At 43.5% G+C, this 16,509-nt stretch overlaps 1 protein-coding gene across 1 annotated transcript in view; it reads left to right on the plus strand.

Annotated features, from left to right (window-relative positions):
• The window catches only part of C12H10orf67 (chromosome 12 C10orf67 homolog), a 60,049-nt gene that overhangs the window by 19,348 nt on the left and 24,192 nt on the right, over window positions 1–16,509 (plus strand). Inside the window, exons 6-9 of the mRNA XM_077916304.1 lie at window positions 4,618–4,759; window positions 6,634–6,692; window positions 8,181–8,252; window positions 11,490–11,561. Coding sequence (XP_077772430.1) covers window positions 4,618–4,759; window positions 6,634–6,692; window positions 8,181–8,252; window positions 11,490–11,561 — 345 coding nt within the window. The remainder of the gene's footprint in view (window positions 1–4,617; window positions 4,760–6,633; window positions 6,693–8,180; window positions 8,253–11,489; window positions 11,562–16,509) is intronic.

Here is a 16,509-nt window from a genome sequence, read left to right on the forward strand (position 1 = left end):
GCAGGTAGTGAACCATGCAGACCTTCCCTCAAGGCATAGAGGCCAGGGGTGATGGATCAGGGGGACAGGCAGGTCAGTGAGGTGGAGCTGGTGGACACCATCCAGCTTGCCTTTACTCCGATGGTGTCAGGGTGCTGCTGACGGCTGCTGGCTCACTTCCCAGGAAATCAGACGCAGAGAAAGAGAGAGCTTTTCAGTTCTTTTATTTCTACAGGATCTCAAGAAGACACAGGAAGAGCACCTTACTCTAAAGCCCATGTTCCTCATAGCAAAGCTCCACCCCCCTCTGGTCGTTGATTCCTATCAATCAGACTCCTGCTGCTGCTAACAGCGGGTACTAAGTGCAAACTTCCTTTGGGCTCTCTGTTCAGTGATTCGCACAGAACAAGGGTCAGCAAACTTTTTCAGCAGGGGGCTGGTCCACTGTCCCTCAGACCTTGTGGGGGGCCAGGCTATATTTTTTTTTGGGAGGTGCATGAATTTCTATGCCCCACAAATAACCTATAGATGCATTTTAAATAAAAGGACACATTCTACTCATGTAAAAACACGCTGATTCCCGGACTGTCTGCGGGCCGGATTTAGAAGGCGATTGGGCTGGATCCGGCCCCCGGGCCTTAGTTTGCCTACCCATGGCATAAAACGTCTGCTTCTCGGAGAGGAAGAGGGTCTGGTAAACTGTTCAGAGACAGTGTGTCACTTGGCTGCTGCACAGATTCTAACACAGCTGACTCCTGCCTCTGTTCAATGCCAACTCACTCCTGTTTTTCATCATTCATTATTTCCCAACTTCTTCCTCCTCCTCCTTCTTCTTCTGGGGTGTGACCTTTCTCTAACCACAAGTCTAGGTCTATACTCTCTGCCCCTTCCTCCTCTCTTGAAGGTTCCTGGGGTTCCTCCACCAGTCCTCCTCACCTGCCTAGTCCCTGGCAGATGGAGCCATTTCATGTAATACACACATGGAAGGGGCAGGCAGGAGGGAGGGAGGGAGACAGTCCAAAATCTGTGACTTGAGCACAGCCAGGCCTTTGCCTTCACACACAATGGATGCCTGTTGAATGCATGTTTTACCTGATCCAGCACAACAAGCAAACAGGGAGATGGTTCTGCTCCACCAACTTAGGGCATCTGCAGCCAACCAACTGAAGCTCCCCCCCAGAGATCAAGCTGCTAGAATTTTATCTAGTGGAGAGAGGGTGGACAGTAGCAGTTTTAATGAAAAAGAGAGTCCTCCCTCCCCAAATCCTCACGGGCTCGCAATCTAGCTGGCTAACATGAACACCAACCAGGCACAAAGGAGGACAAAGAAACAAAGGAATTGGGACTTTTTAGTAGTGAAGAGTAAGTGAAGGGCCTCTGTGGATGCTCTGTGTATAATAGTGCAACAAACACACAGCTGTTGTACATCGTTACTTTTTTTTTTTTTTAATGTCCTGAGATGGCAGAAGAAACCGAGAGCAGGGGGAAATACCAAGAAAATGTGCAGAAGGAATATCTTTCCCGGGGAAAGAGTTGCTGTTGCATGTTGATAATTTTTTCCTAGTGTTCAAATGTCAATCCTTTGTTGCTGGAAAACGCAGCTCTCCCGCTGACCACCATTTAGTGCACCTCTTGCAATAATTTGCAAAGTTTGGTTCAGAGAATTTGCCACAGATACTTGTCCTGTGGCTGGAATGTTCATTCCCCCTCTTCAGTTCTGAAGTAAGCCTCCTCTGTTGATGGCGGAGGATGTTGTTGTTGCTGCTGCTGCTGTTATGAATTCAGATTATACAGGGCAGTTTTTAAAAATGCAGGTGATTTACTACATAGATAAAGGGGCCCCTGACCATTAGGTCCAGTCGTGACCGACTCTGGGGTTGCGGCGCTCATCTCGCTTTATTGGCCGAGGGAGCCGGCGTACAGCTTCCAGGTCATGTGGCCAGCATGACTTAGCCGCTTCTGGCTAACCAGAGCAGTGCAGGGAAACGCCGTTTACCTTCCTGCCAGAGCGATACCTATATATCTACTTGCACTTTGACGTGCTTTTGAACTGCTAGGTTGGCAGGAGCAGGGACCGAGCAACAGGAGCTCACCCCATCATGGGGATTCGAACCGCCAACCTTCTGATCAGCAAGTCCTAGGCTCTGTGGTTTAACCCACATCGCCATAGCTGCCATCAATAGTTAAACATCACAGCAATATATTTTTACGGTCCATTCTCAAAATGTATTGCAAAAATATCGCCAGCAGCTCAGAAGCATCACTAATATACGAGCCTATAAGAACGAGCTCATCATATTTCAGCAAATTCCCTGGGGAAAGATGACAGTCCTGGCCCTAAAGTAATATTAATGTCAGCATCTGGCAGGCCATGCATGGGAGAGCATTCCCTACATGAGGGACAACTGAAATGGCCTTCTCCTTTGTTGCCACCTTCCAAAATTCCCATGTAAGAGGCCACCTGAAGAACATACTCATGTGCCGATCTTAAGGTCCAGGTATATCCATGTCAAAAGATGCGTTTCATCGAGTATTTGCGTCCCAAGTTTGAATATTGTTTAATAATATTTTAGCCTTACAGTGGTACCTCTGGTTAAGTACTTAATTCGTTCCAGAGGTCCGTACTTAACCTGAAGCTGTTCTTAACCTGAAGCACCACTTTAGCTAATGGGGCCTCCCGCTGCGCCGCCGGAGCACGATTTCTGTTCTTATCCTGAAGCAAAGTTCTTAACCTGAAGCACTATTTCTGGGTTAGCGGAGTCTGTAACCTGAAGCGTATGTAACCCGAGGTACCACTGTATTTGAAGGACGGGGTTGGCTTAGGCCCTCCTCTTTCTAACTCTCCCTCTCTCTTAGCTCACTGCTTTCTTCATGTACCGATGCCAACTCAGTTTAATTCAACATGAAGTGAGGCAAGACAATTCAGAATATAATTTTCTGAGAAAAACAGTTGGGGAAAATTCACCTCTCCCTTCAGAAATATTCAGCAAAATTTCTTCCCACCCACACCACAGTTTTTCTGCCCTAAATAGCATAGAACAAATGGGGGGGGGGGGGCATTTCCCCTTAGCTCTGAACTGGGCTATGAATTGTACTTATAGCAACCACAAAGGTTGGAAAACAATAGAATTTATTACATTTTTAAAATGGCACCCTTCTTTAAAGAAGCATCTCGTGTTTTATCTCACAACAACCCTGTGGGGTAGATTTGGCTGAGAGAGGGTGACTAGTCTAAAGTCATCCAGTGGGGGTCATGGCAGAGTAGATATTTGAACCCAGATCTCTCTGGTCCCAGCCCAGCACTCAAGGCACTTAGAATGGAGGGGGGCAGGCTTGGAAACCATCAAGATAAATCACATTTCGGTATAAATATGTTCCAGGCAGAGTCTGCTAGTTTTCTTTCTTTTATATCTTCAAATGATCTTAAAAGGGGAAACCTGCTTTCAAAACTAATCAAAAAGACATGTTTCCTTTAAATAATTACTAGCCATCATGTTAACTAGCTTTGGGACTATTTTTCTATAAGGATATCAGAAATCCACATGATGTTCTAATGGCCATTGCAAAGTCGCGTTTCAACTTTCTTCTGAGAGCTTTTTTCCATCTTGTTGAAAAGAAATATGCGGCAGTAAAAATCTCGACAGCCATTTGACAATCTATGCAAATGTGTTAAATAGCTTTGAAGCAGACAAGAAGAAAGGGTGGCTCTCCCAATAAGCTTGGATGCATACGAAGTCCTTTCCATAATGAACGTGGCAAGATTTTAACAAAGGGCATGCATAATAAAAATGTAAATGAGTTTGCTTTACCAAAAGTATAACTTTAAAGTCTTTTGTTGCATGCTGTCCTGGAACTTTCCTACAAGGTTATCACTGTTCGCATGGAGATTTAAACCAGAGTCTTCAATGGCATTAAAAAAAAAAAAGGAAACCCTTGGACGGCCTATGTGTGACGTGCATGCAAAGTTATCTTAATGTTCAGAATATGAATTGCCTCTGGGTGGCTCCGGCATGAAGCAGAAAAACCAACTGTGTTGGTATCAGGCTGCCTGATGGACTCCATGTGGCTCCCAGCCTGGAAATTTCACCGATTTGACGTCTGATGTGCTCCTCATGGCAATGGCAGTGCTGTCACCGAGAAACGGCACAAAAGCGACAAGCTTTTCTCCTTAGCCGCGCACTTTGCAACCCCCTGGAGTTGCCTGCCCATGGCTTCTCTTGCCTGCCTAGTTACGGACAGCACTTCATAAGCACAGAGAGAAGTGTGGGTGGATAGGCCCCAGCTGCCTTCCTGGATGCAGGCCCCACAATAAATTGGCCTGAATGATGAGGGCAAACAAACAGTATGATATGCATTATTCCTGTCAATAACGTGTCCCCATGTGTTACAGTCTTTGTATGTAGGGTTCCGCAGCCTTTCTTCCGGAAAGTTCTATTTAGTCCCCTTAGTTCCCCCTCCCATTCATATTATAACTAATATGACAGGATTCAGAAAAACGATATGATTGCCTGCATTGTATAATTTACTGTGTGTGCCCCCACCCCCACCCCGGCGGCATATTTACATTGTGTGTTTGTGGTGGTGTTTTTCCTTTTACGCCTCACGGTTTTGAAAACAGGCGGCTTCTTAATCTTTCAGGTCGTACATGATTTAATGATTGAAAAAGAGTTGCTTCAGCAAGCAAACTCGGAGTTGAAAGGAGAAAACGCTACCCTGCTTGACAAGCTTAAACGCCTTCAAGAAGTTATAAAACTCAAAGTCAAAGAAATGACTAATTTAGGTAAACTTTCCTTACAGAACAAGAAACTGATTTTATTTTATTTTATTGAAATTTTGTGGAAATTATTCGGAGCCTAAATTGAGCCAATAAGCATAGCATGGTAATTATTGTTTTTTCCCCATTTTCTCTGTAATTTGAGGTGGTCTTGAACACTTTCAGGAGTAGTAGAAAGTAACCTTGTTTCAGTGTATGTTTTCCTTGTATTTACCAATGGGGGGGGGGGGGAGAAAGGCTTGTTATTTACACAAATGTTGAGACTTCTTATATTTACAGTTCCAAATAATTATGTTGTACAATACCGTGGAAGAATTTTCTCCGAAGTCTTCATTTTAACAAATACCTATTCTTCTAATAAACCAATAGCTCATACCTGCTCCTATGTAGTACCCATCTGACGATGAAGTATAAGAAGAAATCCGTTTTAGTGAGGTGTATAATAGACATTACAATACATCTGCTGCGGGGTGATATGCTATGTTTTGCTAGTTATTTCAAGGCAGAGCTGATGTCCCAGAGCCTTAATCAGTTATATATTTTACCAATTCCTCTTTTAGAAAAGGCTTGAATTTATGACATCTTAAAATGTGTGCATATTTCTTTTTGATTTCATAAAATTTATATTCCGCTTGAGTATTTTAAAAACCCATCAGAATCTAAATATGCAAGTGCTAACATGCTTTTTATTGTTGCATGCTGGAAAGTCAGAAATGTCTTGAGTATAGAAGGTTTTTTTTTAACCTTTTCTATAAAAAAATAAAATAAAATATATTGCCTTCTGGTCCTCTAGGGCAGGGGTCAACAACTTTTTCCAACTGTGGGCCGGTCCACCGTCCCTCAGACCATGTGGTGGGCCGGACTATATTTTGAAGGGGGGGAAATGAACAAATTCCTATGCCCCACAAATAACCCAGAGATGCATTTTAAATAAAAGCACACATTCTACTCATGTAAAAACACACTGATTCCCAGACCATCCGTGGGCCAGATTGAGAAGGCGATTGGGCCGCATCCAGCTCCCAGGCCTTAGGTTGCCTACCCCTGTTCTAGGGGCTCCCAATGCAGCTAGCATGCTTTACGGTGGTAAAGTGCTCTCTCTCTCTCTCTCTCTCTCTCTCTCTCTATATATATATATATATAGTAAGAACATCCATCCTAACAATACAAATGAAGTCATTACAACAGTGTTAATGGAATTAAGGGGGATAAAAGCAGCAGTGCCATTGGACAAGAATAACGCATGAAGCCAGAATTACGGTATACTCAGTGCTTTTTTTTTCTTCTTAAAAAATGTTTAGGGGTACTCTCATTTTGACTCAAGAAAATCACCATTTTATCGATCAAGTTGAGAAAAATAAATACATTAAATGGACAAAAGTACAAATATTCACAAAATGTTTAGGGATATGCGTACCCCTGCATCTCCCCAGAAAAAAAGCACTGATTATATTGATGTAATTTCATCACCTCACATTATGGTGTCTTCTCCCCACCCCACCCCCAACGCTGCCCAATGCTCAGAACCTTGGTCTGAGCAATAAAGAACCACCTGCTAAAGCACTTTGTATTAGCTGTGACTAACAGCAAGGATGGGCAAGGCTAGTATTAATGAAAAGCAATGGGCGTTCAGACACACTTGGCTCTTGAACTTATTTCTCCCTCTCTCTTCTCTGGCCAGCCAGCTGAACAGCGGGGAGAAGGGCTGCGAATGTCAAGGGCAGTTGTGAAGGTCACCGGTCTGCCACTGCCTCCATCCACCCTGCATTCCAGTGGGCTCACAGACTGACCTGTAGTGCACAATATGAATCTCTTTAAATAGCCATGTAATTTCATGGTCTGCTTTATCCCACCACCCCTTTTTCTCCTGCTTCTTTCAGAGTCTGAAATAAAACATATGCAGGACAAAAGGCAAAACGATATCAAGACAATCGAGAAGGTACTGTATTCCTTTATTTATTTATTTTGTTGACAGTGATGGATTAACTCATAGAAAGATGCAAGAGCCTGGGAGTCATTCGCCCCCATATAGCCGAAGGGACTGTGTGAAAAATGTGGATTTGACATGTCTAATATCATTCTGTCCAACAGCAAACTCAAGCTGCTGAGTGTCTGTTGTGAAAGTGAAATGGCTCCACCACAAAATAACAGGGTGGTTTTTAAAAACTTCATAGGAATGCAGTTTGCAGATCAAATGAAAAATAATGTTTTAAAGTCCCTCAAAAGGCCTGACAAGCACCTGTGTAGTCTCAGAACTTACAAAATGTTGATACTAGCTGGGCCTATAGAGTGGGGAGAATGCAGAGGGAGCCATAGGGCTGCATTCGCTTGTAGGGAACTTTGCAGGAGGCAGAGATTTCCCCTTTCCCATGGGCTTCCTATCGCTGCTGTACCAGTTACACTGGCTGCCTGACTATTTCTGACACGAAGGTTTACTAATCTTAGACAAAACTTTGATTTTGGTGGGTCTACAAAAGCATGTTGAGCTATAAAGCCTTACACAGCTCAGGAACTCAATACCTTAAGGACTGCCTCTCTCCATATTAACCAGCCTGGACCCTGCTCTTGTCATCCAAGGCTCTTCTCTACGTCCCCTCTCCTTGAGAGGTTCAGAGGGTGGCAACACGAGAACGGGCCTGTTTTGTGATGGCCCCTCCATCTGTGAAATGGTCTCCCCAGAGAGGCCATCATTACATTTCTTTAGGCACCAGGCAAAAACATTCCTGTTACCCGGGCCTCTGGCCATCAAATAATCTATGGTCTGCTAACACTGTGTGGCGGGGGGGCTGTTAGTATGACTATTTTATTATTATGCTGTCTATTATTATGCTTTGTTTTATGTTTTCATTATTATTCTCCATAAAGTATGTTTTTAATGTTGTACACCGCCATGGGTTCTTTTAATAAACGGCAGTATATAAATCAAATATAAAATAAAATAAAATAAGCCCCACCCCCACCACACATCCTTCATTATTATTTGTGCTTACGATGGTATATGCGATCCCACTTTCAATACTGTCTGCTTCTGCAAAAGTTTTGGGGATGGCACATACTGCTTAGTTTCCTATCAGTGCCTGTCCCATAGATTCCTCCTGAAATCCTGTAACTTTTAAACCACAAATGTTACAAGGTGTTTTGTTTTGTTTTGTTTTGTTTTGTTTTGTTTTGTTTTGTTTTGTTGTGTTCTCATTTTCTTGTGCTCCTCCAGATGGCTATAATGTGGTAAAATTGGGGAAGCATCACAAAAATAATAAAGCAGAATGATGACATGTGGATGGTACAGTATGAATCCATCTCTAATGTGCTATTATTGAATACACCTGTGGCGGGGGACGGGACACCAGTCTAGAGGAGCTCTTTGGATGCAGCTCACAGTGGTACCCTCTTATAATCTGAAACCTCACAGTCATGTTTTACATTTTAGCTTCAGAATGCTCAAGAAATCATAAAACTGGAACTTGACAGGGAGAAGCAGAGAGTTCTAGCTAAAGCTCTGGTAAGTTCCTAGAGAAAAATATTAAGCTACTAAGCTACGTTTGCTGGGTCTTGTTCAGATATTGCATTATCGCACCTTGAGCATTTTTCCTCATCTTTCCCTTCCCAGTAAAGTGGCTGGAAGGATTGAGCTGGTGTCCCAACGTGAAATAGAGAATTCATTCATAAATTTAGGTCAAGCTCCATTGTGACCTCTCAAGCTTATCGGCATTATTATATAACAAAATGTGCTTCCCAGCTTTCTCGGCCACCTTGAAAATGGGAGCAGAGGTGGTGTGTGATCCTGAAGTTTAAAATTCCATTCTGAATAAGTACATGAGTATCAGATTACAATCCCTTAACTGTTTATTTTGCGTCTTTCTTCAGCTCTTGAAGACAAATCCAAGGGTGGCACTAGAGTTTGAACTTGGAAATTAGAATTCTACTCTGAGTGTGCATGCCAGATTTAATCTTCACTTCAGAAAATCACATTGTGACATACTCTGCATTTTTTACCTTCTCCTTTAAAATATGAGTGAGGGGTTCAAGTTGGTATTTAAATGTGAAATACATAATTACATTCATCATTAATGTACATATGGAGTCTCATTGTGATATCTGAGTGTCCAAGGGTATCCCAGTAGTCCCAGCCAGGGAACGAAGTTCTAGCCCAAATGGGGCTATGTAGTAGGCACAGAGTCCAGAGACACCACATCACGTGTCAGTAGTACCAGTTCAGGATCCATGATCAAAGTCTGGACAAGCTAAGGCCAGGTTCCATCAAAGCAAGGTCAGACAAAGTAGAGAAGAGACGCAGCAAGCAAAGTCAAGCAACTGAGATGACAAGGTCCAAAAGTAAAATAAGCAAGGTAGGCAGCACCATGGATAGCTCCAAGTGGCTCCTAGGCTTAGGCAAGGCAGGCTTGAGCATCGCTCCAGACACCAGTGAACCTAGACTGAGTTTTAAACAGGACTGCAGCTTCTTCTCAGCACCCAACTCTTTAAGAAGCCATTGACACCTGTGGCATGGAGGGGAGGCCAGGGTTTTACTACGGCCTCTGGGGAGAGCTATGAAATCTCTTTCGGCCAAAGAGACAGTGTCATTGTGGACACCTCCAATGCTGAGGAGGCAAGACAATCAAAAGTTGGTTCAGAGGGCAAATCCTTGTCCTTATCTAAGATGAGGCCTCTGAATCCATGTCCTCTTCCCTCAAGGATGGGGAGTCATTGCCCCTGGGCATAGCAAAGGGAGACATTGTGTTCCAATCTGTTTTATATCTAACCTGATCCTCTGGAGAGCTATGGTGCCACCAGGGCAGGACTTAAGTGCAGAAGTTTGAGACCCCACTCAGCAGAATGCGCAGGAGGACCTCCACACCGAAAACTGGCTTGCTGCATTACCACATTTGGATGTGAGCGATGTAACGCACGGTGCCATCTAAAGAGCCTAGAATTACCTAAATGAACTGCTGCTTGTAAATAGTTTGCACATAACACTTGGCCAAACCAGGGCTTAGCATGAATGAGCAATGTGCAGGTTGATCCAATGAAGCTGAATGTTGGAACATTCAGGACAAACAAAAGAAAGAACTTATCTACATATTGCATAGTTACACCATGGAAGGTGCTCATGTAAGAGGCAGTGACGGCCACCATCTTGGATGGCTTTATATGAGGTTTGTTTGTTTGTTTGTTTGTTTGTTTGTTTGTTTGTTTGTTATACCACCCTTCATCCAAAAATCTCTGAGATTATACGACCTGATAGGGGATATAGCTATGAATGGTTACTATCCCTGACAAATGTGTTCTTCCTCCAGTGTCAAAGGCAGTGTGCTTCTGAATGTCGGTTGCTGGAGGGAAGAATTCTGTTGTGCTCAGCTCTCGCTTCCCATACTTCTCTGGTTGGCTGCTATGAGAAAAGGGTGCTGGACTAGATGGGTCACCGATCTGATCCAGCAGGCTCTTCTTATGTTCTTAGCCAGGTTCCCAGATCAAAGGTGGCATCCGATGTGCTCCTCCCCCATTCCTGCTGCTGCCCTGCTGCTGTGGTTTGGCTTAGCGTTATAGCTGAATCTGGACTCTGTTGACTGGACTCTGTTATTCATGAGCACAAATCACCCCATGCATGCGATAAGCCAACAGGTGCAAGGTCAGCCAAGCCAGTTGCTATGGCAATGGCCCAGTGCTAACTATATAAATGATTAAGGCATGTCACTCAGTGAGCTGAAGTCTGCGTTACATCTTGAATTGCTGAAGCAACAGAATTTATATTGGTGTGTGTGTATCTGCATAGCCTACAAGCTGAATGTATATATCAACATCTGGAACTGTATTACTGAAGCCTTTTCTTCAGTAGCAGCAAAGTTGCCTCTGTGTGGTGAGTGGAATTGGGTGACAATTTGTGGGAGTCTCACTCCAGCACAGTAGCAGCAGAACCTGGGGTGGAGTGCAGCAGCCACAATTTTCACTCCACAAACTTGCCTGCAGAGAGTGGGAACACATTCAATGTGGTTCTCATTTAAAGGCAAACTTACCAAATTTTCACTTTTTAAAAACAGTATGTCAATTGAAAAAGAGCTATTCTTCAAAATTCACACATCTGAATATTTCAATCCAGCTCTCTGGCCAAGAAATGTGTGCAAAAATGCCTATACAGTGGTACCTCGGGTTACATACACTTCAGGTTACATACACTTCAGGTTACAGACTCCGCTAACCCAGAAATAGTGCTTCAGGTTAAGAACTTTGCTTCAGGATGAGAACAGAAATCGTTCTCTGGCGGCACGGTGGCAGCAGGAGGCCCCATTAGCTAAAGTAGTGCTTCAGGTTAAGAACAGTTTCAGGTTAAGAACAGACCTCCAGCACAAATTAAGTACTTAACCCGAGGTACCACTGTACAAGGGTAAACTGTGCATGCAAATGCATATATTAGTGAAAATAACATACACAAATGCATTGTAATAGAGGAGATTGTTTTGCAAAATGTGTAAATTAGGAGAAATTGGACACAAGAATATGTATAGTAGGAGAAATTCACACAAAAATGTGGACTACTTTTCAGGCAGGATCTTTTTTAAAATTTGCAAACTGATGTAGAAATGTGGAGAAATGAACTTTTGATTGGAAGAATGAGAACCTGAAAGAAACCAAATTGGACATATTCGTCCATCGCCAAGCTTTCCTTTCTAGTTCTTGAACTTTTATAAACAATTTATTCCTGCACCCATGTTGAATTTTCTTTTGTCTTTGTATTTTTAAGGAAGTGAAAGAAGCACAAGAAGCTGTAAAAATGGCAGAGGCTGCTGCTGCTGCCGCTGCTGCTGTACCAAAGGTGATTTTTACTTTATTTGTTGTTTATATTCTTAATACCTAATGATATGGGATGTACCTGATATACATTGTATGGTATGCTTGACTTTTGGGCTGGGAGATGGAGGTGGAGAGAGGATTGGAATGAATATTGCCTAAAAGCACAGCACATGCCAGTCAGGCTGGAATCTTTGCACGCAAATAGAACACCCTGCAACCAACCATACCTTGGGGCCTCTGATCTCTCGCTCTGCCAGAAAAAATAAAACACCTATCCACGCGACACTGATTAAAACAGCTCCGCTCATATACCATGTAAAGAATGAAAGTTTAAAGTCTCCCTTACCTCCTCTTTTTCCACCCTCCTATTTTTCTCTTTCTCTGTTTTCTTCTCTCTTTCTCCCACAGCTCCACATTGCCTGCAACAAAAAATGTCTCAAACTGACTGTAAATGACATGTATGAAGGATTCTGTGATTTGAAAACAGAGACACTGAATGTGCTTTTGTTACTTATGGAAAATCTTACAATAAAAAGTGTGCGTGTGTTTGTTGTGATAGAAGTTGTTGGAGAAAGCCTGCTCCCTGAGGGTTGCTCTTCTCCTCAGCCGCCTCCACTGTTGCTGCTTTGCAAATGGCACCGCCCACAGCCTGCCTTGTGGCAATTCACTCGCAGCCCATTTCAGTCAAAGTCTTGGTTGCCTGCCTCAGTGGCAGCAATGCAACCTAACACAGTGGGACGCAGAGCTGCATAAGGGACGGCCAGACAGCAGGGGCCTCTTCCCCGCAATGGCGGGCAAACTTGGAGAGAAGGGAAAGGAAGGAATGGAAGAAAGGATGGAGACAGATGGATCTTCCACATGAGGGAGGGGAAAGCGAGGCAGGTCTCCTTCAGTTAATTGGTCTGCCTGGTGAATGCATTTCTCAGCAGAGATGAGGAGCCGAAGGACCCCAGTGCACGCACTTCTTCTCTTGCCCTTGGTTCCCTCTGCAGATGAGACTCGCTTGCCAGCCCAGAGCTAAAGACTTCTGAGGCACAAGACTCCCTGGAAGCCCCACCCTCTGAACCTGACAGCCTCAACCCCTCAACCTCAATGTTGTTTATTAGGGTTGTTTATTAGGTGGCAAGGGAAAGGCGCTAGCACAAGTAACATTTCAACCATGATTTTTCATGAATGGGAGGTGGCCCCGTTGTCCCTTACTGGTGTCACGCCCCCCCCCTCCGCTGTGTCGCCTCATCCTCCTGTCCTTGCAGTCAGACACTCTGGGCAATGCCCAGTGCTTTCCCGCCTTCTTCTTCCTCCCTCTTTCCTCAGTGGGCAGCTGTGGTGGCAGCACCCTTCCTCTCCCTCCCTCAAAACTGGCAGAGGGGCAGGGCATGCACAGGTGTCTCTTCGCAGCCATGAGAAGGAGGAGGAAGCACCGCCCCCGCCCCAGAGGCCCTGCCCAGGCACAGTTTGCCTCCCTGTGACTTCAGCCTTGATGAGGGAGCCTGTTGTCAGGGCGTCTGGTTGCGTCCCCTCAGAAATTTGTGAGGCCCCACAACCACCACTATGCCACTGCTTTTAGATTTTTAAAGTGAGAGATTCTTGCTTAATTGTTCATCTTCTCAAACTCTAGTGAGGTTTCCAAAGATAGTTTTGTACACAAGGCATGTTTCTTTCAATTGTCCTAGTATAAAACACATATCTCCATGAGATCATGTGACTCAGAGCCTTATCTATTGTGGTCTCTTTTCCCTGGATGTTCTCAGCAGTGCTTAACTTAAAAGGTGGATGCAGTGGGTGCCTTTTAAATAACAAAATGTTACTTTTATATTCCTTCACAAAAGACAGGGTGAATTTAGAGCTGATAAACACTGACTAAAGGTTATTGTTACCTTACATCTTCCTCAAACTTCAAATAGTGGCACTCAGCAAGCCAAGTACTCAAAAGTTAACATCTAAATTCATTTATAAATCTCCCTGGCTCTTTGAAGCTGTATTGCCCGCAAAAGGTATTTGACTTCCTTTATTAATCAAACTGATATTTGGGGAAGTGTGACATTCAGTGGGAAAGCCGCACATGCTGAGATTAGCTGATTCTAAAAACTGTTCCAGAAGAAAGGACAGAAATATGACCAGTTAATTATAATGTGCAAATAGTTTCAAAATATCTGTAGTTTGTACTGATAAATATAAAATGCAGTGTGTTATCAAGCTTTCTGTTTGCTGTGCTTTAGGAGGCAAGCTAGTAACCCCATGCATCAGTGTCATTAGTCCCTTAAAAACTATTCCCCAATAAATTACCCTTCAGGATCACCAGCTAATAAAGTATAAAGCCCACTGAAAGTAATCTGGCTTAGGTGAGTCTTAACTCACTCGCTGCATGGATTTCAGTAGGACTTAAGCATCACTAACTTTCCCTGGATAGGGGCCAAAGGGTTAATTTTTTGGGGGAAATCTACGTGATTAATATTTTTAGACCAACCAACAGAGCAAAGAGATGGTAGTGACAGCTGGAAACTTGGAAGTGTGGCTCATCCATAACTAGGGGTGTAGGAAAGCAGAAATTTCTGTTCCAACATGTATTTGCCACAATTGACAGTTTCCATTGGGATTATGGGAATTGTAGTTCAACTACATTGAGGGGGGCACTATGTTGGCTACTCCTGCAATAAAGAGAGTTTAAAAAGTAGAACATCATGGCCAGGATCCGAAGGTCAGTAAGCTGAAGGCAGCCTCGGGTTTATATTTCTCAAACAGCTACCATGCCACATGGCAAAGCTCATATTGTTATGAAATATTGATGTATATTTTATTACCTTATGATTTATTTTATTTATATACCACCTTTATCTCCCAACCATGTCAAGGTGGTGTACATGGTTCTTCTCCTTCGCCCCATTTCCTCCCCTTACAACAACCCTGTTGAGGTGGTTTAAGCTAAGAGATGGTGACTGTCCTAAGGTCACCCAGGGAGCGTCACGGCTGAGTAGGAATTTTAACTCTGGTCTCTCAGGTCATAGTCCAACACCCTAACCATTACACCAAAACTGCTTAGAGCTTTTGATGTTTCAACGGTATATAAATCCTGGTAAATAAATCAATAAGAACAAATATTAAACTAAAAAAAAAAAGTTTTTAAAGGAACTGGGAATCAAAAAAGCCTGCTGGGCATCACCAAACCATTTGGGTGCTCCTAAAGTAGCTTTTTTGGATCCTAGCCTTCCTGTTGGGGTTTTTTTTTGTATTTATGCATGTATACATTATTACATATATCCCACCTTTTATATCCCCTAAGGAGCTCAAGGTGGAATACATGGTCCTCCCCCTCCTCATTTAATCCTCACATGACCCTGGGAGGTAGATTATTCAGAGGGACAGTGACTGGCCCAAGGCCACCCAGTGAGAGCTTAATGGCAGAGTGGGGATTCAAACTCTGGTCTCCCTGGTCCTAGTGAGGGCCATCCCTGTGAGGTAGCCATGGCTGCTGATCTGGTGACTGTGTCCTGAGTGGAGTTGTCTATCCAGGGCCGGAAGTGAGAGCTGCAAGGAAAACTGGAGCAGAAGGTGTGAGTGAAAGTGAAAGGAAAGTGATAACATTGATCAGATAATGCTGAGGGCAATGCCGCCTGAACAGTTTCAAAGTAAGAAATATATTATGAGGCCATAATAAAATTATGGGGCAGAGCATTCCATTATTAGATTACACCATCCTTATAATGAATTTAATGGTTGACTTGCAATGCTTTAAATTATCATTAATAACTTGAAAAGGAGCACTAGCTCGTATCCGACATTAGTCATACTCAAGAGTCGACCCATTCAAATTAGTCACCATAACTGACTTAGGTCCATTAATTTCAATGGGTTTACTATAAAAGTTAGCTTGATACAAAATTTCACTACTACATGAATGCCATATTCTTGAATAATATAGACGCTTCAAGGAACCATTCCTTGTTGCAAGCATCACCTAGAAATAATTGGCACTACCTGCTGTTCCTGCTGTTGCACTGCAATGGGGCTAGCAGTGATTGGCCTGGTGTAACCTGCTTGTCGATTCCTAGATCAGGGAACTGATTCCCCTCTGTCTAGATCAGCCTTTGCCAGCCTGCTGCCCTCCAGATGTTTCAGCAGTTGGGAGCTGCAGTCCAAGACATCTGGACGTCACCATGTTGGCAAAGGCTGGTCTGGAAGCACCTGAATGATGAACAGATTAGGATCCCTGGCCTGAAGCCCACTTCATGCACACGGGTGGCAGCATGGCAGAAACTTCCCTATGGTTTGGTCTCACAAAGCTCAGGAGTGTGAAAATTTCTCAACCATGTATGCAGAACTGATTGTGTGGGTCTTCATCACTGCTGTGTACCAATTGTGAAGAGGAGGGCAATCTTTAACCCCAAAGAAATAATATACTAGTAACAGGAAATAGGATACGGTATGGGTTGCACTCACCTCTTTCGCTGTTATATCAAGAAAAAAGTATTGGTTCCGATCAGAACCTCAGAGTCCCTGGGCCGCTCTCCCCACACCCCGGCATCCCTGCTCAATTTGCTGATTATGTCCATTGCTACTGTGGCCTTTATGTGAATAAGTCAGCAAATAGTACTATCTATCTGGGTAATTTTGGCTGGTATTCAGAGGCATACTGGAAGGCATCCAACAAGCTTCATAAAGCAGCATGAGAGAAAATAGAATACAATTACTGTTAAGCACATATGCGCCTTGTTCAATATTTATCATCTAACACAGATTTGGCGAAGTCGCTTGAATTGTAGGCAGATACAGTGGAGGGCACCTGCAGCCATTTCAAAAGGTTTGCAAAGCCTTGTATTTGTATATATCTGAGTTGTGTTTGCGCAAGAGGAAATTTGCTCTTTTTTTTTTAACATGAAGATATAAAAAAAGCACAACAGGATTCCTGCGTTTCGCAGAAAGTTCAGTCACCTCTAATGAAAATCTTACTTTCCGCTAACTACTGAAAACTG

This window comes from Podarcis muralis, chromosome 12 (genome assembly GCF_964188315.1).
Source record: "Podarcis muralis chromosome 12, rPodMur119.hap1.1, whole genome shotgun sequence".
Lineage (NCBI taxonomy): Eukaryota > Metazoa > Chordata > Lepidosauria > Squamata > Lacertidae > Podarcis > Podarcis muralis.